Source organism: Xenopus tropicalis, chromosome 6 (assembly GCF_000004195.4).
Source record: "Xenopus tropicalis strain Nigerian chromosome 6, UCB_Xtro_10.0, whole genome shotgun sequence".
In the NCBI taxonomy this organism is placed as follows: Eukaryota; Metazoa; Chordata; class Amphibia; order Anura; family Pipidae; genus Xenopus; species Xenopus tropicalis.
This window is the reverse complement of record NC_030682.2, coordinates 126,528,985-126,555,886: the sequence shown is the minus strand read 5'-3', so window position 1 is coordinate 126,555,886 and position 26,902 is coordinate 126,528,985. Positions and strand designations below refer to the sequence as shown.

The 26,902-nt window shown below is 41.9% G+C and overlaps 1 protein-coding gene across 1 annotated transcript; it reads left to right on the top strand.

The window, feature by feature from the left end:
• The first annotated feature begins 3,120 nt into the window (after positions 1-3,120).
• tmem64 (transmembrane protein 64) lies at positions 3,121-26,436 on the top strand. Its single transcript, XM_004915152.4, has 3 exons — positions 3,121-4,064; positions 19,428-19,583; positions 24,029-26,436. Exons 1-3 carry the CDS (start codon positions 3,453-3,455, stop codon positions 24,206-24,208), a joined length of 948 nt encoding a protein of 315 aa, XP_004915209.2. The 5' UTR covers positions 3,121-3,452; the 3' UTR covers positions 24,209-26,436.
• The last annotated feature ends 466 nt before the right edge of the window (positions 26,437-26,902 follow it).

The window sequence follows — 26,902 nt, the reverse complement described above, 5'->3', positions numbered from 1 at the left end:
AATACCACTCCCATTCCTCTAAATTTGGCAGGTTATTTAAAGGGAAATGAGGGACTTTTTAGTAAGAATCCGGGACTGCGGGTTAGCTGTCAAAAGAGGTACTGTCCCGCGAAAATCGGGAAAGTTGGGAGGTATGGTAAAAGCTAACTGCTGATTAGTTGCTATGAGCTATTAGAACTGGGAAAATTACACTCCATGTTTTTAGTTGCACCGTCAGCAAACAATTTTGTGAAGCCTGTGGAGATATCATTTGTGACATGTCTAGGTTTCACCTTGCCTCGGCACATAGCCCACATGTGTTTAGTTGCACCGTCAGCAAACAATTGTGTGAAACCTGCCGGGACATCACTAGTTCCTTCCAGAGGTCTCACCTTCCAGCTTGTCCCTGTGTCTGACTCAGCCATAACTTCCAAAACCTCTCAGTGTAACTAAGAGCATCTCTCGCTGTGCCACAGCAAGTGGGTTACATTTCAGACAAGTAAAGGTGCCTAATCTGGCACAAGCCTAAAGCTGGCCATACACGTGGCGATCTGACGATGTTTTGTGCGACCATCGGTGTCAGATCCGCCACACACCGTCAGGGCTGAAACAGCAGATAAGGAGGTAGAAACAATAGGATTTCTACCTCCTTCTGCCGATTCAGCCCTGACGGCAGATTTTGGTCAGGCGCCTTCTATGGCGCCTGATCAAAATTTTCTAACCTGGCCGATCGGCGAGTCGTCCGATATCAGCAGCTTCCTGCGATATCGGTCGACTCGCCGACATGCCATACACGCACCGAATATCATACGAAACGAGGTTTCGTACGATAGTATCGGTGCGTGTATGGCCAGCTTTATACATTAAACATAGCACTACTACAATTTGCTGTTTGACCGTATCACTTGGTTTAAAAGGGAACTATGGTTTCTGAACCAACACAGAAACCCCTACTATACCTATCACTGTAATCTGTTTTAATGTAATAATATGGTTTGGAACAGTTCCCTAAGCCCCGCCCCCAGTTCTCCTGCTGATCTGGCTGACTACTTTGAGACTCAAATAAAATATCTCAGTAGTTGACTGTCCTCAGCCTGCCTTCAGCCTGCATCCTCCCAATCCCACAATTCCCTGCACACATGATGTTAATAAAGAAAGGAACATTACAGTGCAATGCATTGTGGGTTATGTAGTTCCTGCATGCTGTCTGTAGGTTGTGGAGAAGTTGTTACAATTTTTTACATTACATTAACATTTATTTATAAAGCGCCAACATATCCCGCAGCGCTTTACAATAAGTGGGTTACATACATTGGACATACAGAGTAACATATAAAGCAATCAGTAACCGATACAAGAGGTGAAGAGGGCCCTGCCCAAAAGAGCTTACAATCTACAAGGAAGCTTACAATCTACATCAGTGTTTTAGTCCCTCCTTCAGGATTTTAAATGGTGCCAAAATAGAACTGGATTTCAGCATGTAAAATTGTATTTATTCAAAGTTTTTGAATGAAAAGATTACAGTTATAGATATATTAGGAGTTTCTGTGTTGTGTAGGGCTCTTTAACAAATTATGGTTTGAAAGCCAAAGTTCCCCTTTAAGTTGTGTTTGGGTGGAGCTTCCCTTTTATTAACACGGCTAAGTGGTTGCCTTATGCTGTTCTGGGACATTCACCTCATCATTACGCACATTCAACAGGTCTGGAGGGGATTAAGTTGTGGAGGCTGAATGTCTGTTTTTCTATATTTGTACTAATTTAACAACCCAAGGGGGGCCCTGCCAAAGGTTGGACCTTAAAGTGGAGCTTGAACTTCAAATGTTTGACACCCACTGCCTAAATACCCAGCGCCGGATTTGTCTTGTGGCCCCCCGCCCCCCGTGTGCGCATGTGCGAACGAGAGCCCCCCCCCGGGCTGCGAGCGTAAGTGCGCATGCGCAAATGTTTAAAGTCCCATACGAAGCAGTGGGGAGAGGTCCCCGCCCCTAAATTTGTGCCGCCCTAGGCCCGGGCCTTTCTGGCCTCGCCACAAATCCGGGTCTGTAAATACCCACTAGTATAATATTGCCCTAAATCAGTGATCCCCAACTAGTGGCATGGGGGCAACATGTTGCTCTCAGTGCCCCCAAACCAGGTAGTTATTTTTGAATTCCTGACTTGGGGGCAAGTTTTGGTTGAATAAAAACAAGATTTCCTACCAAATAAAGCCCCCTGTAAGCTGATAGTGTGCATAGAGGCCCCTAATAGCCAATCCTAGCCCTTATTTGGCACCTCCATGAACTTTTATGATGCTTGTGTTGCTCCCCAAGTCTTTTTACATTTGACTGTGGCTCACGAGTAAGAAAGGTTGGGGATCCCTGCCCTAAATCAATGTTTTTATTTCCGTGCTCTGTAAAGGTGATGGTCAGATTTGACAGGGCATTTTTGGAAGCCTTATTGACCTTATTGCCATAATAGGTTTATATAAATATACACCCTGGCGGTATTTTCAGCAAACACTGCAGCCCCATGGGGCTAACTGGAAACACTGGTGGTTCTGTGATCCCCAACCCACAGCAAGTGCTGTTGAACACAAACTACCATGCTGGGTACCGGCCAGTCCATTACATGTTCTGGATTATCATTAAAGTCTAAACAGCCAACAATTGTAAACCCTTGGGAATTGGAGAGACCCAGGAATCCCAGGCCATCCTCATTAGCGCCTCAATATTTATCTTATTTTTGTGCAAAGTTTCCTCACATTCCCATCATCCCCCAGTCGAGCTCACAAGCCTTTCCCTAACACAAATTGCTCATAATCTGGTTCCCTGAGAGCCTTTAAAGCAGAGCGATAGCGCTAAGTCTGAGCTCAGCCGGAATTCCCAGAGCAGCCACGCAGGCGAATCCCTCTCATAACACTTCGGCCCCACAACTCCCGACACCAACAGGCTCAGATGAGCAAACAGCTGCAGCAGTGGGCGTGACAAATGTAAGCCTTTAGGGAGGAGCTAGCAGATACCTTGACACCACCCAGCCAAGCCTTATCGACAACCAGAACGCCCACAGCTGTGGTAGAACTTCATTTCCCATAATGCCACGGCATAAGTACCACTACGTGGGGAATTCTGGGATTTGTAGTTTCGTCTTCTCGTAGCGCAACCCGTTCCCTACAGAGGTTTGTGGTTTTAGTCTTGTGACAGCTGTTTAGGCTCTTCCCTCAGAAGATGTGGTAGGAGGGGAGGGGCTGTGGGTGTGACGTAGTGGTACACTGTACCGCCCCTAACCGAGAGCGCTGCTAGGATGAGAAGATTCTGTGTGTAAGCGCCGGTTCGGCCCCTGAGCCCTCACTTCGCCATGTACCGGAGTGGGGAGCAGGGCTCGGTAGCCCGGTGGGTTCCTGCATCGTGCGACTGACCCGGCCTACATAACATCCCACTCCCAGGAAGCCGGGGTAGCAACAGGCTTGCCAGCTCACCCCTACTCGGTCCGCGGACATGCCTGGCTCCGCGCTGCAGCTCCTCGTCTCTCATGGGCGCCAAGCGCTGGGCCGCTGGCTCCACAGCCGGGACCTTCCTGATAACCCGATGTCCTCGGAGCCTGTAGGGGAGTCCGGCCATGCCCATTCCCCGCTGCTGCTGCAGGCAGACGGTGCTACTGGGGTGTGCTGGTGCCGGAGCGCTGTGCTGCTGTGCGCCCTGAGCGCTGTGTGCTGCGCTTCCCTAGCGATGGGCCGGCACTACCTGAAGGATGTGTTGCTATGGCTGGAGAGTCTGGACAGCCTGGTGGGGATGCTTCTCTTTATCGTCGGATTTATCCTGGTCTCCTTGCCCTGCGTGTGGGGCTACATCGTGCTCAACGTGGCTGCGGGCTACCTGTACGGCCTGGTGCTGGGGATCGGGCTGGTCGTGGTCGGAGTTCTCATCGGAACATTCATAGCCCACCTGCTGTGCAAAAAACTGCTCACCCACTGGGTGCTGGCCAAGATACACACTAGCCACAAACTGGGAGCCGTCATACGGGTTGTGGAGGGGGGCAGCGGGCTCAAAGTGGTGGCCCTGGCCAGGCTCACCCCCATTCCCTTCGGCCTGCAGAATGCAGTCTTTTCGGTGAGTCCAGGGCATCAGTAATTGGCCAACTTGCTGTCCCCCAGCTGCTGCCATACTGCTTCCCACAGCAGAGCACAGCTGTCTGGGGGGGGGGGGGGGGCTGAACTGAGGGATGCTGTCTGGAACTTTGGATTAGTGTACATAACAGCTAAGTAGAGTCCCACTGTATGGTTAGGGCCCCACTGTATGGTTAGGGCCCCACTGTATGGTTAGGGCCCCACTGTATGGTTAGGGCCCCACTGTATGGTTAGGGTCCCACTGTATGGTTAGGGTCCCACTGTATGGTTAGGGCCCCACTGTATGGTTAGGGCCCCAGTGAGTCTCTAAGGGACATTCCTGAGCTGAGAGAGCAGTTTGAGTTCATAATAAATAGATTATAGGGTAAAACGCATTGTAAGTTGGTCTGGGCCCTACAACCATTGAGGCTTTTGGTGTTGATGCTGGGAGCTGTTGAAAAACCTCACACTTGAAGTCATTTTTTTAACCTCACTTTCCCCATCTTTAGAGATCTGGCCCTCTGGCCGTTTTATCACTTCAACTTCCTGCGTCATTCTGTTGTTTCTAAATATTCAGTTTTATAAAGGGGGGGATGTGCAACAAGACTTCTGTATATTAGGGGCTCAGTATGGGATGGGAAGCCACAGTTTACAGATCCCAGCAGTAACAAGCCTTGCCCCAGTTGCTGTGTTGCACTCCTGTGAGAGCTGTCACCGTGGAATGTCCTGCCCCCCAGCGTGGCTGGGAACTGTAGTTTGACAACAGCTGGAAGGGTGCAGATTGCACTTTCCCACATGATATATTTATTTGTTAAATCCCAAGCTTTTGCTGGGCTTTGCAGAAACAATACCTATGTTCTTGGAGAACTAACCTCATTTTTACATTGATATCCCAAAAGCATTAGGGTTTATGTGATTGTGGCTTTTTAGGTCTTTAATTTCCCTATTCTAAATGTTGTGTTTCTCCTTTAGACAATCATTCTTTATTGGGGAAAAATGGACATATCTACTGCTCATCGGCAGAGATAACAATCACAAATACATATGAACACCCAAAGCCAAATGTTGACAGATAGAAATAAATGGTTCTAAAGCAGATATTTGGCGCAGCCATATGGCAGTGCCAGTGTGGCGTTTCCCTTTTACTCAGCAATATGCTTTATTAGGTAGCACAAAATAAATAGTGATCTGTTTCAACAGATATGGTACATTACATTACCCAGACATGTAAGTACAAATGCCACGGCAGTGCCTGTTGTTGTAATATGACCGATACTGGTTTTGCCTTTAATATCCCTGAACCTTTTTGTTACAGATTTAAACAAAGTGCTTGCATTGTGTTTGCATCCAGCAGCTTCTGCTTCAGTATATTGGTTAGACCTAGATCTGGCGGTTTCTTTCAGTAAAGGGACAAGCAGCAGTGCACCAACAAAACTCACCCTGCAACAAAACTCACATATTGCTATGCATTTGTCTGTTCCAGTAATTCTGCAGTTGCTAGTATCCCATTTGTCTGCACTTACAGTTCCCATCATTCCGTTATTGGGTATGTATATGTTGGATAAAACTTTCTATTGGGTGTAATTGCGACAGCTTTAGGGACCTGTGTCTGAAATTGCTGCCATGTTGCAAGACAACCTCACCCACGGGGACAGTTGTCCACTTAATGTCAACACAGTCCTCCACAGGTGGACAACTGTCCCTGCGGGAAATTTTGTAATCCTTGGAGGCATTTTGTAATCCTTTAATATTCTATGAAAGTACTTGTAGATATAATCTAATCCCATAAGATTCTATGAGAAAGTTGTCCTCCTCATCATCCTCTTATGCTATAGAGCTACTGTGCTGCTGTCTCTGCAGCCTTCTTATTTGCCCTTTAAAGGGACAGTATACACCTCTTTTCAAAATAAGTTCAATGAATAGGGCATGTGCCAAACATAATTTTTGGCTATTGTTTTAATTAAGGTATATCAGTGGTTTCTGTTTCTTTTTTTTGTGGCAATAAACAAGAATATTAAGCCAGTTTACTGTAGTATTTCCTGTCACTTCCTGATCCCCAGAACTTCAGAGTAGCTGTTAAAACTAATAACAGTCCACTGAGAAGCTCCATGAGCTGCTACCTGAACAGGGGTCTCCACATGCCCCCGGAGTTTGTTGAAGCTGTTTATTTCCCTGGGAAAGGTATAGAGATCAGTATAGTTGCAGTGTAACACATCTAAGGCCTCTGCCAAATGGACTAATAATTTGCCCCTGGTGATGTAGCTACACATGTTGGACTAGGGGCAGAGCTCAGCTGTTGCAGGTAGCTAAGGCGTCATCGTAAGAAGGTTCAAAGTAATCTGCTGAATCTCAGTTTTGCAGTAGAGCATGGTTATGGCCAAAGACCAGAAAATGCACATTGGTTTCTTATTGTTCTCTCATGAACAAGGCAAGTGTGTCTCGATGAATATCGCAAGGGGTGTCCAAGTGACTAAACTTTAATGGATTTTTGTAATTCTAGGCTTAATCAAGAATCCATGTTATTTACCCAAGCTGCTTTTGTATAAATCTGTCTAAAAAATAGCAACAGTGTTGTACTTTCAAACTTATTTATTGATCACTTGTGTGTTTGTACCTATTTGACAGCCTATTGCAAGCTGTTAATGTGGTCCTCTTTTAGCATAACAATCTTTTGTGATCTCATTGTTGGCCCTACGTAACACTTATTTACTTTAGATCATGGTCATCTATGCCATTTTTGTAGTTCAGGTGGCATCTAGAGTCCTTTGGCTTATGCCAAACACAGTCCGGGAATCCGCCCATACACTTGAATCAGTGCTCTTCTGTGTCTGCCATCAGAGCTCTTTTTGTCAGCCTAGGTGCAGGCACACAGAGCTCATTTTAGCATAAAATGCATACTCAAGCATGAGCTGAGCTGAAATTCACTTCTGTCAGTTTGGTTAGGACTCCAGCAGTCTCAAAGGGACATTCCTGAGCTGAAAAGGGGGATCTGCAACAAGTCTGCAGACCTAAGGTTGAATTAGCGCTCTTCTGTATGTGCATCCGGAGCCACTGTGTCGGCCTAGGTGTAGGCACATGGAGCCAATTTCGGCAGGAAATGCATACTTGCGCATTTTATAGCTGAAATCCGCTTATGTAATTGGGCTCCCTAATAACTCATATGTAAAATAATGAAAATAAACTTAAAAGTTCCAAGTACCTCTCTGCCAGCCATTACAATCTTTCCCATGGTGGCCCACATGGTTCAGAGCATGTACTGGTTTGCCAACCTTTCGGAGAAAGCAGGACAAAGCGAAGAACTGCTGTGCCCAAAATGTTTGTTCTGTCAGACTTTGGTTATCTCTGCTGCTTTGTGGTGCTGGGGTCCTGAGGTCAATATTGACCTTACTATGTGCAAAAAGTTTGTTTGTTCAATCCTGTGTCTGTGTGGGTTTTAGCACTCCCAAAAACACACCCGCTGGTGAATTGTCCCTGTGTGTGTGTGTATGAATTAGAGTCCTTAGATTATTTGCTTCACTAGGACAGAGTGGGTCACCAAGTTAGTTGTTAGCAATCTCTAGAAATCCCTGCAGAAACATGTTAGCGCTATATATTTAAGGCCGATGACACACGAGGAGATTAGTCGCCCCATGATTAATCTTCTCGAATGCTTTCCTCCCGGCAAGAATGTACAACGCTGGTAAGAAAATATATGTCACTTCGGCTTCACAAAGAAACTTTGGAAAGCTGAAACAACACTACTGGCGATTTATTCTTGCTGGTAGGAAAGCTTTCGTGTCATCACCCTAAAGGATTCTAATAATATGCTGTGTATGCAATATTAGGGTGGTGATCATGCAAGTGACCATCCCCGAGAGATCACCATCAGGTACTGTTATTGTCTGTAAATTTGATTGTTTTCCTCCAGGGCAGGGATTGATGTCAATGATGAACTTTCTCTGTAAACTGTTATGTGAAGGTGTTGGTGCTTGATAAAGAATAATATTCAGAAGTGGAAGTTTGCTTTTTGTGGTAACAAGACTGCTAGTGACACCATTATATCAATTTCATGTTGGTATGCTATGTTCTGTTCAGCCCTGGACTGGCAGTCTCTGGATTTTGGCAGATGCCAGAGGGGCTTCCACAGACAGCCATTTTCTGTGGGGCTGGTGGGGGCTGTTTGGGCCTCTGTGTACCTGAAATGCCAGGGCCTTATTTGAATCCCAGTCTGCTCCCAGTTCTGTCATGTTACTAACAGGAAGCTGCTTGATAATCTGCTTGGTTAAAGATGGCTTGTACAGTTGCAGATTTAACCTGCTGATTTGGCCTCTTTAGACTGAGTCAGCGGCTTATCTGTCCATATATGGGTCCCCTCATGGGTTAAGGTTTAAAATTCCCATCAGGGTGGGGGCACCATCGGCTCTTTGATGTGGCCCTCACCTAATGCTCTGATCTGGCCTTGCCAAATGAGCAGATCTTTCAGTGTATGGCCAGCTTAAGCTGTTCTTTGGAAAGTGAATATGGTGCCCCAGGGTTCATAGCAGCTCAGGTGAAAATAGGCACATATGCTGCCTTTTTACTGTTTTCAAAACTCTGATCTATAGTGGGGTAACTGCATATTTTTATGTATCCATAGCCTTGTTATGAGCTAATAGCTGACAAAGTATTATAAAAGATGGTCCTGAGCCCAAGAAGTCTCTGCTAACTTATCTTCCCACTGATTTCTTATATTTTAAGCTATTTTTTTTTATGGCAGATTTGTAGTCTTCCAAGGGACATGATTAAATATCTGTCTGTAGTCCAGGCCCAGTGCTGTCGTGGTAATCACACTATGGAGTGTGTGCTAATATGACCTATACCCTCTTGCTGCAATCACTTGCCGGCACATTTTTGATGACATCATGAAACAGAAGAGCAAAGATCTTTTATAAATGGTGATCCAGAGTCAGCAAGACAAAGGTTGTACATGCATCATCATCTATTACTTTAACATCAGAGCATCAGAACATGCTGAACTAGTAGTTAACAAAATATGGCACAAATGCAGCATTAACATGATGAAAACTGTTTCGTATGCCCCCTCTATGTAGCATGGTAGACTACACTTTTTAAACACACTTTCTGTTGTTCTAATCATTCAGGCAGACAGCCCGGCCTATTGGAACAATAGAAAAGAGGAGCTGCATATACATAGTACATGGCTATTGGTCGGGATCAGTAGCCTGCCATAATGTATTAAAAATCATATGAAACATAGTCGCTTATTTACTGAAGGTCATGTTTTGTTTTGTTTTCTAATTCATAATTTGTATTTTCTTCAAAAATATGATTTTGTTACTGAAAATGTTTTTTCACCATTTATTATGTTTCAAAAATATGACAAATCCAAAACTAAAAAAATGTAATCTAATAGCTGTCATTTTTTAAAAGGCTTTTTTAATAAATCACCTGGCATTTGTGTTTTTAGAGAAATTGAGTTTAATTGTGGTTTTAAAAACCACTGACTACACGAAAAATAGAATGTTGACAAATTGGCTCTAAGTATCCGTGATAATTAGGATTGCCACAAGTAAAACAAAGAAAATGTTCCACCTGTACAATAAAACTGGTATTTTTTTCTGTACAGAAAATATTTTTATGCCTGCAGGATAGAAATAAATGTAAGTCCAATAAAATATTTAGTTTGGGGGTTACAAGCCCTTTTAGAGGTGTTACATTTGCCCCTGTTCCAGTAATCCATAGGAAACAAATGCTACACCCTGTTTGGTTGCAGTAGGTTGTTAGAACTGGAGCCAACCCTTACAGTTCCATGGCACACAAGCTTTATCATTAGAAAGTCATTTTATTGCAGCGTTCAGTTTCCCTTTTTCCAAGCACAAGCATTATCAGGAAAGAAAATCATTTTACTGCAACGTTTGGAGGCAACAAAGTGTCCTTTCTGCCTAACATGGCTTCCCTTCCTAGATTATTTGTGTGTCGCTGATAAAGGGCATCGTCTCCACGAGTAGCAATAAAATCACTTTTCTACTGATAACGCTTGTGTGGCCTGAAATTAACTGATTATAGTTCTAGGATAACATGGAATCTCTTGATTCTTTTTCACTGTGCCGGGATCTCCAATAAGTCTATTTTTCAGACATGTTGCGTTCAACAATTGGTCAGGCCTATCTTCACTTAAAACAAGGTTACAAGCATATGAAAACATTGCTATATTAGCTATTCTGCCCAAAGTTGCCACTTTGGGCTACTTTGTCATGTATGTGTTATACCCCCAGCAATTTAAATCAATCCCAAAAGGAATGTGTTAAATAGGGGTGACATAACGTCCCATCTGTAAGAATACTCAGCCAGGGACAGTCAGGGCAGTAACATAATGTACTGCACATCCCCTTTTCTCGCTTATGAATTTTCAACCCATACTCATGTGCTTATAAGTAAGTGATGGAGAGCACACTACCCTGACTTGATGGAAATGCTGAACTCAACTGAGTAAGCACTTCTTTCATTAGAACGTTTAAAGTGTGTGAAAGTTGTTCTGAAAATGTTGAGCTTCCCCTTTAGGCTAGTGCAACACCAGGGGATTCTCTGTCAGTGGATAAACGTAGGCTGAGAATATGCCCCTACTCTCCAGGGCTGTGGAGTCGGAGTCGAGGAGTCGGAGGCAATTTTGGGTACCTGGAGTCGAAGTCGGCAAAAAATGAACCGACTCCGACTCCTACTAAATTTAAATGGGAATAAAAAAAAAAAATAAAGCAAGTTTGAATGTCCCAATTCACAAACAGTCATAATTAATTACTTCTCTGCTATAAGAATAAAGCCCAATGCACGCAGTGCATAAACGAACACGTTGAGTGACCATGAAGCTTTTCATTGACTGTATGCTTCACTAAATGGGACGTAACGCACAGTTAAGGTGCGGCAGCTCCACTGCGTCGGGTTCCTCTGTTACAGGGAACACAATGGCCACTGTGAACCTTGCCTAACTCTCACTGATAACTAATTAAGTAAAATAAATTTGCAGGACTAGGAATACTTGTATACGTGAAGGGAATGGATAGTCAATAGTTTAAGACTGAAGCTTTAAAACATTTGAAAAACTGCTGTAATTCAGCTGTAATGTTAGCTTAAACTTTAAACATGACTATGGGATTCTAGGGAAATCATTAGGAGTAGGAGTATAGATAAAATTGTCTATCAGTTTATTATCAGTTCAGTTGTGTTTTAAGTGCCCCTTCCTGGATGTATAAAATACATTAGCATATTAAAAACAGAGGAGTCGGAGTCAGAAGTATCAGAAACTGAGGAGTCGGAGTCGGAGAATTTATCTACCGACTCCACAGCCCTGCTACTCTCTAACAACTTTCTTATGTGTTTGCATCCAGAGCCAGTGTGTTGGCCCTGGTACAGACATGTGTAGTGGATTTTGGCAGGGAAACGCTCAAGTAGACATTTTGACGCCAAAATCTGCTCCATGTACCTGCACCCAGGCTGACTCTGTGGCCCTGGGGGGTAGGCACATCATAAAGCTGTTAGAAGCATAATCATTTATCCGCAGGCTGAGAAGCTGCCTGGTGTGGCACTAGCCTTAACTCTAAGGCTAACTCTGGTGGCCCATGGCCCCCACCTGTCTAGCTGCTCTGCCTGCTTAACTTTGTGTAAACTTTAAATGGTATCAGTACTGAGATTAACTGCATTGTTCACACCTCGGATTCAGGCTGTAATCCCCTGCACTGCTCACACCTGTACAACCTCAGACTTAAGCTGGCGATACATGCACCGATATTGTACAAAACCGGTGTGTGCAGGAACTTCATAACCCACAATGCATTGCACTGCGACGTTGCTTTCCTTATTGACATCACCTGTGCAGGGAATTGTGGGATTGGGAGGATGCAGGCTGAAGGCAGGCTGAGGACAGTTGACTACTGTTATATTTTATTTGACTCTCAAAGTAGTCAACCAGATCAGCAGGGGAACAGGGGGCGGGGCTTAGGGAACTGTTCCAAACCATATTATTTAATTCAAAATCATGAAAAGGCTGCATATTTTTTAATTCATGTATATCGTTAAATTGCTTGAAATTATGTTTCATTTTCAAAAAGCTTACCGTAAGTTGTGGTTGGGTGGTGTTCCCCTTTTAATATTTAATATCTGAAAGTTTAGTTATCAGATGGGGAATTTTGGGGGCCAATGGGTGGCTAGTCTTGATGTTTGGAGGGTACTTGCATATTCTGTGGTGCTGTACAAACATGTACAACAATTACATGTGCATAAATTAATACCAGAGTTTTAAATACAAAATATTCGTCTCTACATAAATAAGTCTTATTGGTGAGATACTGTGCAGAGCTGTGCCATTCTGTGATGATACAAACAGAAATCTGTGACTTTGTTTTATTGCTTTGCCAACTTTGCCAACAGCTGCGACTTGGCACGGAGATATGTTAGATTTACAGCAGCTTGGGCAATGCCAGGAAATAATTAGAACTGTTACATGTGATTTATCACAGCAAAATAACTGACCTCATTAAGAAGATTAGCACTCGTGGCGGGGCAGCTCTCCGTGGCTTTGCACAGGTACGGGTATTAGAGATGCAGTCATTAAAGGGATACCGCCATCACAATGAGGCTTTATTTGCAATGCCCTGGCCTACATGCTACATCGGCAGATTACATTTTCCAACCTGACCAGTCCCCGAACCTGTAGTACGTGGATATCTGTCGGGGTCGGCAGTTTAGCTTTGTATTATCTGTCGGTGTATGGGCAGCATTAGTGCATTGTACGGCTACCCCTCCTCACTCTGAGCCTTCTGACTGCCATCTTTTATGTAATGCTGACTTCTTTCCAATAATTGTTTGGGTGTTTAGTAGAAGCCCTCTGGGCTAAATAATTAAATTTTTTCATTTTCTGCATAGAATACATGAAAACTTAGGTCAGGCTGCCAAATGGTTCAAAAAGAAATGTGTCAGTTGCAATAAGCCTGTAATCACCTTTTCATGAGAGCTTATCCTCCTGCTTAATTCCCAGGTTAACAATACTCCCCTTGCTTTCTCCTATGTGGCCCTGCAGTTCTGCAGCTTCCTATACACCCAGATCACTTTACTCCATTCCCAACTCCCTGGCTTCTCATTAGTTGAAGTGTCAGTGCTTAGCTACTCCTGCATATTTTTTAATTTTTAAAATTTTTATTGGGTTTTATGTACAATCCAATCTTGCAATAGAGATAGATCAAGCAATAATTTGATAATAGTAAAAAGAAACATATTAAATGTAATACAAGGTAGATTGATAGTGCTTTCTATTGTACATATAATAATTAAGACATAAAAATGTGAAAAAAGGCTGTCCGTTGTCAAAGTTGCTTATGCTACTCCTGCATATTGGCCTGTTCCCCACCTAGTTAGGGGGGTACCTAATTCTCCTTTTTTATGTTTTCAAATCACCTGCTAAAGGACATTCAATGTGTCTTTTACTGACCCTTGGCAGGATGTTATAACTACCAGCTTTTGGGCTGCTGGGGGCTACTTGGGTTGGTTCCTATTGCCATCAGTGTTGAGCTACTTTTGGATATAAACAGAATTTTGATCACTGCCACTAGGTAATTACCAAGGTCAGTATTTTCTCACACATTTTTTCCCACTGCCCAGCCCCCCCCCTTTTTTTTTTTTTAATGGTGCAAACACTAAATATATATTTATTTGATATACCTGTATACAGATATATTTAGAAGTACTGGTACAGAACAGGATAGGTACTTTATTTTTATGGTACCACAAACATATGCAGTTATATACAAGGTGTAAGTAAGACAGTGAAAATCAATCAGTGCCAGGAGTTTCAATACACAGTTGGGATGAAGTCCTTTCCCCAGAGAGCTTACAATTTATGTGTGTGCAGGATTACTGTCGCTAGGGCTGGTAAATTGCACAAGTGCAATGCTAGTGGCAATCAATTGGGTCTTTGCTTTCATCTTCCAACCCGAAATAAAGTGTTTAAAACTAATTGCTGATTTTGCACTGGGTATTACTGGGGATTATGTTCAAATTCAAATACATGATTACTAAGGATAGGTATAGGATCCATTATACGGAAAAAAACATTATCCGGAAATTTCCAAATTACGGGAAGGCCATCTCTCATAGACTCCATTTTAAACAAATAATTCTTATTTTTTAGAAATGATTTCCTTTTTCTCTTTAATAAAAACAATACCTTGTGCTTAATTCCAACTAAGATATAATTAATTCTTATTGGAGGCTGATCTATCCTATCGGGTTAATTTAATGTTTGAGTTATTTTTTAGGAGACTTAAAGGAATACTGTTATGGGAAAACATGTAGTTAATAGAGCTTCTCCAGCAAAATCCTGCATTGAAATCCATTTTTCGAAAACACAAACAGATTTTTCTTTATATTTAATTTTGAAATTTCACATGGGGCTAGCCATTTTGTTCATTTCCCAGGGTGCCACAGACATGTGTGAACTTCAGCCACACTTCACTGCTGAGCTGCAAGTTGGAGTGATATCCCCCCCCCCCCAGCAGCCGATCAGCAGAACAATGAGAAGGGAGCAAGATAGCAGCTCCCAGTAGGTATCAGAATAGCACTTAATAGTAAGAAATCCAAGTCCAGCTTGGGACTCCTCCAGTTACATGGGAGTAGGAGAAACAATAGGTTACCTAAAAGCAGTTTTAATGTGTAGCGCTGGCTCCTTCTGAAAGCTCAGACTCAGGCACAATGCACTGAGATGGCGCCTACACACCAATATTACAGCTAAAATATACGTTTGTTGGTCTAAGGGCCGTTGGTGTGACACCCCTAGAGTGAAGCTAACTTATTTTAGGATTGAATCAACCAAATTTCATGGGTCTCACTCCTCTATAGTGGTGCAGGCATGGGACCTGTAATACAAAATGCCTGGGGTTTTCTGGTAAGGGGCTTTCCGTAATTTGGATCACCATGCCTTAAGTCTACTACAAATTCATTTCAACAGTTTAAAACCCCAATAAGAGGGTTTAGTCTCCAATAAGGATTCATTATATTTTAGGATCAAGTATAAGGTACTGTTTTATTATTACGGAGAAAAATGAAAATTGAAAATTGGCATTTTTTGATTATAATGGAGTCAATTGGAGATGACCTTTGTATAATGCAATGCTTTCTAGATAACAGGTTTCTGGATAATGGGTGCCATACCTGTATATATTTCAGTGCCATTGCAAGTACAGGGGGCTGTTTCATGGGGATTGTACTGTTTGGAACATAAAAGTTGCTGAGGTTTTTTCTTTTAAATATATTTATTTGACCCTGCTTGATGTAATTATATATGTAATAGATTTGTTTTTATGTGGTAGAGTAGGCAAGGTTTATTGGCCCCTGTGTGCTTTCATGCTTTCCGTGTACCAGCTGTGGATATTTCAAAGATCATTTCCTTGTTTTATTTATTTTAAATGAAAGCTGTTTTGCCGTAGCGGAAATCCTTCATTTACACTTGTCATTTGTAAGCAGTAATGCCTCTCCTGTATTTGTGGCACATTCTCATGTAGTTAAATGTGATCCTGCATCTTGCAGAGAGCAGCACGAAGGATGATAATAAATAGGGAATGAGACGGCAGCCGGGCACATACACTGCTAGATTTATATAAGCTTTGTTATTGCTGCAGATGAACATGCAGATGGAGTTTAATTTGCAAAGTACACCATGGTGCATTTCACACAGATTTAATTTATGTAAAAAAAAAAATGATAGTAGCACATTAAAATGCAGTGACATAGCAGGAAAAGAGATTGCTCCATCAGAAATTCCTGCTTCAGATGTCTCATCACCCTGATATTTGTTCCCTATTGCTTCACTTCTCTATTTATTTAAAGGGCAAGAAAGAACAAAACTCAATCTTGTATTTCTTAGTGTTAATGTCCTACCAATCCAGGTTTCACAGCTCTAATCTATATTCATTGTTAGCAATTTGCATTTACTCTCAACTGTTGCTGTTATCCACTAGGCTGCTGTCTCAGATGACACTCTTACCCCCTAGGCTGCTGTCTCAGCTGGCACTCTTACCCCCTAGGCTGCTGTCTCAGCTGGCACTCTTACCCCCTAGGCTACTGTCTCAGCTGGCACTATTACCCCCTAGGCTGCTGTCTCAGATGACACTCTTACCCCCTAGGCTGCTGTCTCAGCTGGCACTCTTACCCCCTAAGCTACTGTCTCAGCTGGCACTATTACCCCCTAGGCTACTGTCTCAGCTGGCACTATTACCCCCTAGGCTGCTGTCTCAGCTGGCACTATTACCCCCTAGGCTGCTGTCTCAGCTGGCACTATTACCCCCTAGGCTGCTGTCTCAGCTGGCACTATTACCCCCTAGGCTACTGTCTCAGCCGGCACTCTTAACCTCTAGGCTGCTGTCTCAGCCAGCACTATTACCCCCTAGGCTACTGTGTCAGCTGGCACTATTACCCCCTAGGCTACTGTGTCAGCTGGCACTCTTACCCTTTAGGCTGCTGTCTCAGCTGGCACTCTTACCCTCTAGGCTACTGTCCCCTCTACCCTCTAGGCTGCTGTTTAAGTGGCACACTTACACTCTAGGCTGCTGTCTCAGCTGGTCCCTGGGAATAAGCATATCTTTCTTGTACATCAATATTTCAGATTTTTTTGCATTTGATTTGTAGGTGCTGTTTGGACAGATACAAATAAATCATTTCTTGTCAGGAAATTTCTATAGCTCTGTAGAATGTCATTCCTAATATTTAACATTTCTCTAAAAATCTGAAATCATTGCATTCTATAGAGCTTATCTGCTGAGTTAAAATGTGCCCTGTTGCCCTATTTCATCTAGAATAGGTTCCCCCATGGCTACAAAGCATTGCGAAACTTTTATTTTTGGTGTTACTGGTCCTTTAATTGAGAGATTGAATAGATTTTAGTAAATACAGTGCCGCAGCCAGGAAGCCTGGGATGCTTTCTCCCCAGGAGCCATTATAATGTAATTGGGTGTGCTGGCAGTGAATAGAAGGAAATGACTTATAGTTTGCTGTAATAACAGAACATGAAAGTGAAGTCAAAGTGTGTTACTGAAAATGCTTATCTGAATATTTTTATATTAAAAAATGTAACTAACAAAATAGTTATCTTTATGTGAATTAAGCTGTTTATAACAAGATTCCCAGCTGGTCAAGACTGAATATACATTTTCCACAGGGTAAGCCTTTCTTTAAGCTGCTGGAAGCCACTTGCAGCTCTTAATAAAGGTTTATAAAATCCTGTTTGATTGTACTCTTCTAGCTTACAGTGAGCTTGTACTGTCCATTGGGAACTAAAGATGCTGTATTTTGGGACCTCATACCTTCCAACATTTAAGAAAGAAAGACCTGATCTGGCACACCCAGCGTGGCAAAAATTGTTGGGTCATGCCCACTTTGTGGCCACACCAAGAATGCCCCACCCATTTTTACAAAAACACACCCCTTTTCCCTGGTTTGATTAGCAGTATCAGGCACACAATGTGAGATAGTGTTTTAAGGGAGACGCGCTGCATAGGTGCAAAATTTCTCGCTTTTCATGCCACACTCACCTAATGCTAATATTTAAAGTATTAGTCTTCAGTCATTAGAATGCCAGAATCAGATGACTGGTGCATTAAAGTGCAGTGCTACCAAAGTCCCAAGGGCTTTGGTTGGGGGGGTAAGGAACATTACTGCATGTCAAAGAAGTCTTTTTCTATTTCAAAGAGCAGCATGTTTACCAATAATACCCCCCGCCTTTCCTTTCTTTATAATAGTTACTATTTATTGCTCAGTAAGATGCAGTGAGGAGAATGAGGTTGTGTGGGATCTGTGAGCACTCTCTTCTCCACATGAACACATGCAATGAAAGGAAGGGAAATGCTACTGCCACACAGGACATCTTTTTGGCCTGCACTTATACTCCCCTCCGCTCCAATATTCTTTATGGTGCGTCAGCCTGGGTGCCGACAGATGGAGTGGATTTCAGTGCGAAAGCGCATATTCATGCGTTGCAGCGCTGAAATCCGCTCCTTGTGTCCGCACACAGGCTGCTGCAGTGTCTCTGAGCGCAGACACACCATAAAGCACTGGAGTGGTTCCTCAGCTTGCACTTATAAAGACGGAAAGCCCCGTTTAACAGTAGCAGTCACTGCAAATTAAGTAGCAGTAGCTGCAGTTTAAGGCCTGTCTCTCTGAGCCTTACAGAGCTGAGGTCTTTGGTGCTTTCCAAAATGAGTCGGCTCTTTTCGTTGCTCTCTCCGTAACTGTCCTGAGAAAAGCCGAGATGGGAGATAAGGGACCTGGATAAACATTAGTACTTCCATGTGTGAGGGATTCTGAGACCTGGAAACAAGGCTCAAATTTGATTTCTTTATAATCTACAGTTTGGTCAAGGGTGCAACAGATGGGCAGGGGGTAGAAATAAAGTGGATGGGTGTGAAGGACCAGAGGGTGAACGTGTGGGGTGCAGGGAGCAGAGGGAACAGACGAGGAAGAGAGAGGGAGAGTAAAGCTTCTGCTTATAGTAGAACATGTGCAGTTAAAGGGACAGTAACACCAAAAAATGAAAGTGTATAAAAGTAATTACTATATAATGTAATGCTGCCCTGTACTGGTACAACTGGTGTGTTTTCCTTAGAAAGACTACTATAGTTTATATAATAAAGCTTCTGTGTAGCCAGGGGGGCAGCCATTTACAGGAGAAAATGCACAGGTTACTTAGCAGATAACAGATAAAACCCCATTTTATTCTACAGAGCTTATCTGCTATGTGCCTGTGCCTTTTCTCCTTTTTCCCAGCTTCAATGGCTGCCCCCGTGTTAACATAGCAGCTCATTTATATAAACTATAGTAGCTTACCAAACTTACCAGTTTTACCAGTGCAGGGCAACTGTACATTATATTTTAATTACTTTAAAACACTTTCATTTTTTGGTGTTACTGTTCCTTTAAGGTAATAAATAAGCAATCAAGCCCTTTCTCCCCATAAACTGTTCCACAACACACATTTTAGCCAGATTATGTGCTATAAGAGAATGACAACAGTGACAACATGCTTTGTAAGAAAATACCCCATACTTTTATCTTTTTTTTTCTCTTTTAAAATAAGGGGGGAATGCCCCATTCTGTGGTTCAAATAAATTGATTGCCAAGGAACTGCAGCTGAGCTGCCATATTGCTTACCTTGGCTGGGGACATTCTTAGGGATTAGGGAGCAGCTCAATACTGACCCACAGGGTGATGTTCACTAAAATATGAGGAGAATGCATGTTTACATTGTATTCTGGCCACAAATCAATGCGCTGTGTGTAATTATGGTAATAATTGATGGGATTCTTTCATAATAACCAAGATAAGTTTAACATTTTGTTTTTACTCTTTTTAGATTACAGACCTGTCACTACCCAACTATCTAGCGGCTTCTTCAATTGGGCTTTTTCCTACTCAGCTATTAAATTCCTACCTAGGAACGACATTACGTACCATAGAGGATGTCATTGCAGAGCAAAGTGTGAGCGGATATTTCATCTTCAGCTTGCAGGTATCCCTTCTTCTGTTTGTATTATAAATTCCTAATGCTTCTCTTTTATATACTATATATATATATATATATATATATATATATATATATATATATATATATATATATATATATACTATACTATACTATATATATCACCATGCCAGGCTGTAAGCAAGTGTTTCCTTGCAGACTTGCTTGCAGGTATGTTCAGTTATCCAGGTAAGTCGCCATGTTCAGCATTACAGACCTTTAAGTAATAAACATGTAAAGTTAAGAAAATAAACAAAACTTTGTTATAGTATTTATAAAATAAATGACAGCTCCCATACAAAAAAAAACAATACAAAAGTCAGCAAAGAAGTTCTGCGTTGCGCAGGGAATGTCTAGAACACTGGAACACCTTTAATTTAAAGGCAACATTGAACTTTAAAGAGATACTGACACCAGATATTAAACTTTTTTTATATATATTATAACATTGTCTTTGCATGAGCTTTATAGTTTTGCCTTAAATGTATTTGCCCAATGCTTTTACGTTACCTATCCGATCCCCCATGTTAGTCTATGAGGGGGCTGCCATATTTGTGCAGCAAGAGTCCATTAGCATTAGAAGCTATAACTGACAGGCTGAAAAGGAAAAGCCAGGTTGGAAAAACAGTCAGGTTTAGGAAATATATGTAACGATTATTTACAAAAGCAGAATGAAAAGTGATCAACACAACTTACAGGTAACTTTTTATGCACATTAATATTTTGAAAAGTAGTTTTTCTTGTCCGTATCACTTTAAATCCTCGGCCCTTTCAACTATTTTCAAACGATGAAATTCCCAGATTCCCCCCAGTCACTTGAGCTTAGCTGTGTGTAGCTGCCATTGCACAATAGGGTTATTCTCATGTTCAGACAGGTTGGTATCATTAAATTGTCAGACACATTAAAAATACGCTTGTTATGTTCCCCAGTGCGATTGCCAGTGATATAATACAGAAAGTCTGGTGTCAGGTTAACCTGCTCCGCAGATCTGCTACTGCCGTTACCTGTTTGTTAGATGAACAGTCATGCGAGAGCCTGAAGTGTAAAGTTCATTCTCTTTATCACAATGCTCGATCTGGCTAGATATTTTCCATTTAACCAAGTGTATATATAGCTATATAGGAAATAAACATATAGTCTGTTGGTGCAACAAAAATGTATCCCCAAAATTGCTGGTGATTTCCCAAACACACAAGTTAATGGATCTCACAGTGGGGCAGTAACCGTAGCCACACAGATCAATATGATTGATTTACATGATCTGTCCCTTTTAAAACAATGCCTGTTAATAACAATTTTAATTGTGATCTTGTAACAGTAAGTTAGACTGACGCTCTGCAGGGAACCACCCTGTCCGACCAATCCTAAAACAATCCCTGTCTTTACCTTACATCAATGGCATATGGGTTTTTTTTTTTATCACTGTGGCCTTCTCAGAGATCAACACTTAACACTTAAGGTCCCCATACACGCTGACATCGCCAAGCGAGCGGATCTGCACCCAATATCCCTATGGGTGGGTGATATCGGGGAGCGTGTAGTTAAAAAAAAAAATAATAATTCGATTGTTTGGCCCTGGGGCCAATTATATTGGTGGTTCGGGGACCGCATCAACGAGCCGATGCAGTCCCCGATCCGACTGGATTTTCTAACTTGGCTGATCGATATCTGACCAATTTCAGGCCAGATATCGGTCAGCCAAGCCCCTCGTTTCTGCCCCTACACGGGCAGATAAGCTGCCGATATCGGTCCCCATAATCTGCCCGTGTATGGGGACCTTTAGATCAACACTCTTTGCCAGAGGCCTCCTCTCTAGTTGAATTGCACTGCTTAAAGGAACAGTAACACCAAAAAATGAAAGTGTTTTAAAGTAATTAAAATATAATGTACAGTTGCCCTGCGCTGGTAAAACTGGTAAGTTTGCAACAGAAATGCTACTATAGTTTATATAAATGAGCTGCTATGTCAACATGGGGGCAGCCATTGAAGTTGGGAAAAAGGAGAAAAGGCACAGGCACATAGCAGATAACAGATAAGCTTTGTAGAATATAATGGGGTTTTATCTGTTATCTGCTAAGTAACCTGTGCCTTTTCTCCTGTAAATGGCTGCCCCCGTGGCTACACAGAAGCTTTATTTATATAAACTATAGTAGTCTTTCTAAGTAAAGCACACCAGTTGTACCAGTGCAGGGCAGCATTACATTATATAGTAATTACTTTTATACACTTTTTTGGTGTTACTGTCCCTTTAAAGCAAACATCAGTGCTGTTTGACTGCTTCTGCACAGGAATGCTGACCTACCCCTCCCAAGAGATACCTATCTCTTATGAACGTGTCAGACATGGACTGCGCATTTCTCTCTCATGCAGGTTTTGCTTTTACAGATTCATTAAAAGAATGTTTTGGCGAATTTGGGAATACATGTGAAGATCATCTTGTTTGGTTAGATTATCAAGCTGGCATTTCTTGCCCAGTTTGGCCACCCACATAACAGAAATCAGGCTGATCTGGTTACTCAGACCTTTATACAGGTCATTCAGGAAATGAACTTGCAAATGTGGTCCTTGTCCTTTGTGCTCAGTAGATGTCTGCCCAAATTTGTTTCCATACAAAGGCTAACAAGTTGGCAACTTGATGTATAGGGGCCCAGGTCAGCAGCTTTAATTGGCCTGTATGTGGCCGGCATTAGCATCTGGAAGGCTGTGCAGAATATCAGTGCATCTCCGCTGCTGTATAAATGAAAGTCCAGTCATTCTGTTCATCGTCTCACTAATTTAGAATACCCAATGAGCCACGACAGTACTACTTTAGGTGATACCCACATACAGCCATGGAATGCAGTCAGCAACGGCTGTCAGCTCTTGTACCAACATCTTTTCCTGGAAAATACAGTATATGGCACTGGCCTACAGTACAGAGTCTAGAGAGCAGTGAACCCGCCAGCAACATTCTGTTCATCCTAGCCTTATTGCTATGCCAGAATCCCATTTCTAGCTTGTCAGCCAGATCAACAATTTATTAGCTTGGACAATGCATGAAGGCAGAGATTATTAGAGAACATTATGATGGAGGAGGATGGCAGTGATTAATAGGAAGGTTTTATTGCCTATTTATAAACAGCCCTGCTTCCATTCATTGGTTGGGGTATATTTCTGCACTCTTTATAGTCCTTTTTATCAATATTTCATTTGATTTATACAAATTAGTTTTTTTAATGATTCTGGCCATTTTAAAAGCATGATTTGAAAATGCAAATGATGACAGTTTTCCATATGGCATTGGAGCTGCCACTTCTCAGTAAGATTTTTTTTTTACTGCTCCAGATATCTGGAGCGAGTGTGGCAGCCGCAATATAAACAGAACACCTGGCCCTATGGTTTCTAGAACATAGAAATAAAGCTGAATTTCAGATTCTTGTGAAAGTCACCCTGGCCTGCGTTCATGAGCGTGCTGATATTACAGGGGGGATTAAAGGACTTGGTTTGAGGACTGTACAGTGGGAACAGGAATTGATTATTAGGGCATTGAACCTGATCCTTTTGCTGCTATAGCTGCGGCATTCCCTATAGATGCCAAAATAACCGAGTAAAAGAAGACTTTGTTTTGAATAGGGCTTGATACCCATAATTAGGTGATATTAAATTCCTGCCAACATTAATTACAGTAATATCAAGCCTTGTTGATGCAGGCAGACTCTTCTACTTAAAATCCTTCAACTTCATTTAGCATGGCAGTCCATCAGTCCATGCAGAGTCACATAATATACATGAGTGGCTATTGCCTATGTAGTAGAAAAAAAGCTTAGACTTGAATTTTTATCTTATTTTATTCATAGAATTGTTCTTTTCTGTTTCTGATATGGAGCTGCCATATAACTTGCCATCATCATGGTGCTCTTATAAACAGGGGAGCGGCCTAGGGGAAAATAAGTTCTGACATCCAAAAAATATGAAAATATACATAAATGGAGGGCACTCACTTCGCATACAAAAAAAACAGCAATATAGGTGTTTGGTACAAGAAACCCAAAAACAGTACCCCCATAAAGGGCACCAAAAACAGTAATTTTAAATAGGATGAGGGTTTGCACACAAGAAACACAAGCACAGTGGTAGTATTAAAAAATATAGTCCTTTATATAATATACAAAAGATTTAACAGCAGTCAATTTTAATTGCAAGATTACAAAAGATAATACATAGATTTATAAGATAATACATACCACAAAATGTGCATAGGCAAAAGAAGACACACAAGTTAGCGGATACACTTACCAAAGATGAGAATTACCCCAACATTTCGGCAAAGAGCCTTTCTCAAGGGGAATCTCAACGTATCCCTTGCCTGGGATACAAATGATTGCTAATTATTATTATATGCTCTTCTTAGTAATGCAAATGTGTATTTATCACCTTCTTTCTTGATTCACAGGTCATTATAAGCATAGCACTTATGTTTTATGTCGTCCACCGAGCTCAAGTCGAACTGAACGCTGCCATCATAGCCTGTGAAATGGAGTTCAAGACTTCTGGTAAAGGCACTCAGCTCAATGGGGGCCCCTTCTGCAACAAAAGGACTTTGCTTTCTGTTGGTGGAATTAACATTGTATGATTCCCGTCAACACTCTTTTGGATCATCTAAGCCTTTGTCCATTGCCAAGATAATGGGGTTCATGCAAAGCTTTTTCTTCCTCGTCTTTGGAGACCCCCCTACACACAATCTCTGATCAACTCTGCAAAAAAAGAAAATCCCACCGACAAGGACCCTGATTGGAATAGTTCATACATGCAATTTTATTTTGTGCCATGGCAGAACCAGTGCACTTTTTCCTGTACAGACTGGGTCTTTTGTCTTGGCATATTTATTTATTACAGAAACATAGATAGAATTACAGAAATTGAAAACCTAAAAAAGCAATTATGTTTGTGATTTGACATTTTGTCAAAGAGTATTGCTAGAGATACCTAGACAGTGTTTTTTTTTTGTTTGTTTTTTTTAATTTTTCTAAGAACCACCGGACTATTTTCTTCTAAGGGACACCATGGAAGCTTACACCCTACCAAGCGCAACCAAGTGCTCTTAATCTAGTTCTTTTGTTGGGTTGAGCTCTCTAGAATTCCAGATCTGGGGGAGAATATCTTTAAAGCCATCTTTACTTATTATGTGTGAGTTTTTAGGGAACCCAGTTTAAAGGATCGCTTCCACTGTACGCGGCACGATCATTTAGCTCAGTGGAAACTACAGCAAATTGAACCGTTTGCTCCATTGTGAGAGTCTTTTCATGTGGGGATTTAATGTTAGCCATGCCTTTTGTGGGAAATCATCTTGGAAAATTCAGAGGGGGTGAACCTATAGAGAAGTGAATTTATTGTGTTCCCCTTGTTTTTTATGCCTTGTAGTAGAGCAGACACATGTTTTTTGCAGAGCAAAAGCGAGCAGGAAATGGCTTTCTAAATTGTATGTCACCTAAACCGCAATTAAACCATTCCACCTGTGTGTGTTTTGAATACTGGAAAGAACTCTTATAATGGAGCAAGGTGAGATTTTAGCTATAGTTTTCAAATGCATCTGACAATAAGTTTGTGTTGCAGGGTACCGCAACACAGGGTACCGGCATGGTAGGTGTTTCAGTCACTGCAGCCTTCTCAGGAAAAATCAGTGCAATCAAAATGCCTAAAATTGTAGGCAGCCACTTCTTGCTATTAGGCTAGTGTCACTGGCGGAACAAACGGCAATTCTCTGGAGCGTGCCTGCAGGCAGCCGTTGATTTTTAATAGCAATCACCCCTTAACTATGCACACAGGGTGGATTACAGCTTTATAATAGCAAAAATCCACCCTGTATGAATAGATGACAGGTGGTTGCCATTAATGATGGCTTCCAGCAAGTTTGGAGCACCTGTTGTGACATTAACCTTAGAGGGCATGGGAACTGGGCTGCCTGTGGTACAAGCCAAAGGATGGGGATTGAACTGCCTATGGCACAAGGGGGACCCTTAGAGGGCATGGAAAGAGCGTGCTAGGTACCTGTCTCTAAACAGTGCTTTGAGCTATAGACCGGGCATTTCCCATACCACATAAATAGGCACATTGATGGCAGCAGTTTCTCCTGAGATGAAAAAGTTTATTGTGTCGGGGCCCCAAAAGTTAAGCTATAACAACAATTCTGTATGTAAAAATATATATATATTTTTTATAAAAGGGGACTTAAGATGTAATTATGTACATACATCTACAATACACGTGTGTGTAGATTTTTGGAGATAGATTTATCTCTGTGTTCTAAATGCTGGACTGTCTGCAACCTGTTCTATTGAGTGGCCTTTAACTTTGTATGCTTATTTATTTTGCTTGTTGGTTCTTTTTTTATTGAGCTTTAAAATGACCATGACCTACAGCCAGATGCATTGTTTGTAGTGCTTCAAATGCTGCATTGTACGCTGATGCCTCTTTACATTGCACACAGCTCTTTAGTAAGAAAAGCCTTTTATTTGGAGGGAAATATAACATAAGGGACTGAGGGTGGCTTAGCCGTTGTTTCCACTCAGGACATTAAAATGTGAACCCTATGTGTGAGGGACTGGCTTTCAGCTCCTGCAAGGTGGCACACATAGGGTGCAGATTTATCAGTGGTTGGGGTGACTTGTCAGGATGGTTTTTCTGTAGTTATAATTTTTTCCTAAATATTTGTAAAGATGTAAAAGAAACATTAAGAGTTTCACCGCAGTCAGCTGGCAGTGTACCCCCTTTTTTCATCATGAGCCCAATGAATAGTGCTTGTGCTCAACATACTTTTTGCCTATTGTTTTTTTTTTTTTTTTCTAGCACGAAAGTAAAAAATGAACACAGTTTCATGTGTAAATCCAGATTCTGCTGCTGCATATAGGTGTTTACTGTCTATTTACGTTTTTGGCCTATTAATAGAGGGAAAAATGTGGGTGCATACTTGATAAAAGAGCCAGTGTGGTTAACACTTTTTTTTTTTAAGTTCTGGAGAAAACTGGTGAAATCTAGAATGTTGTGAATGGCAAGAATCATAAATACAGGGAAATTTTCTGGCAAGTCAGTATTCTTCACTGGTGCGTCATGTTTTTTTTCCCTAACTCATGCTATCTGAATGTAGTAATTACCAAATGTAATTATTATTTATGCCCTTTTCTTCTTTTCTCATGGGGGTGTTTTCTATGGGCCCGGTGACCCGCCTGATGTCACTGGGCTGCTGGGGGTTTTGATGGCATTGCTGTGTGTTTCAGGGTTGGACTGGGCTGGCGTGACATGGGGAAAAAACCCAGACCCAATCCTTGCC

Bases quoted from the DNA above. Each gene is read 5' to 3' on its own strand.
- tmem64 (XM_004915152.4), top strand. From the start codon at position 3,453: ATGCCTGGCTCCGCGCTGCAGCTCCTCGTCTCTCATGGGCGCCAAGCG. The intron at 4,065-19,427 runs GTGAGTCCAGGG...TACTCTTTTTAG, and splicing joins TGCAGAATGCAGTCTTTTCG to ATTACAGACCTGTCACTACC. The intron at 19,584-24,028 runs GTATCCCTTCTT...CTTGATTCACAG, and splicing joins ATTTCATCTTCAGCTTGCAG to GTCATTATAAGCATAGCACT.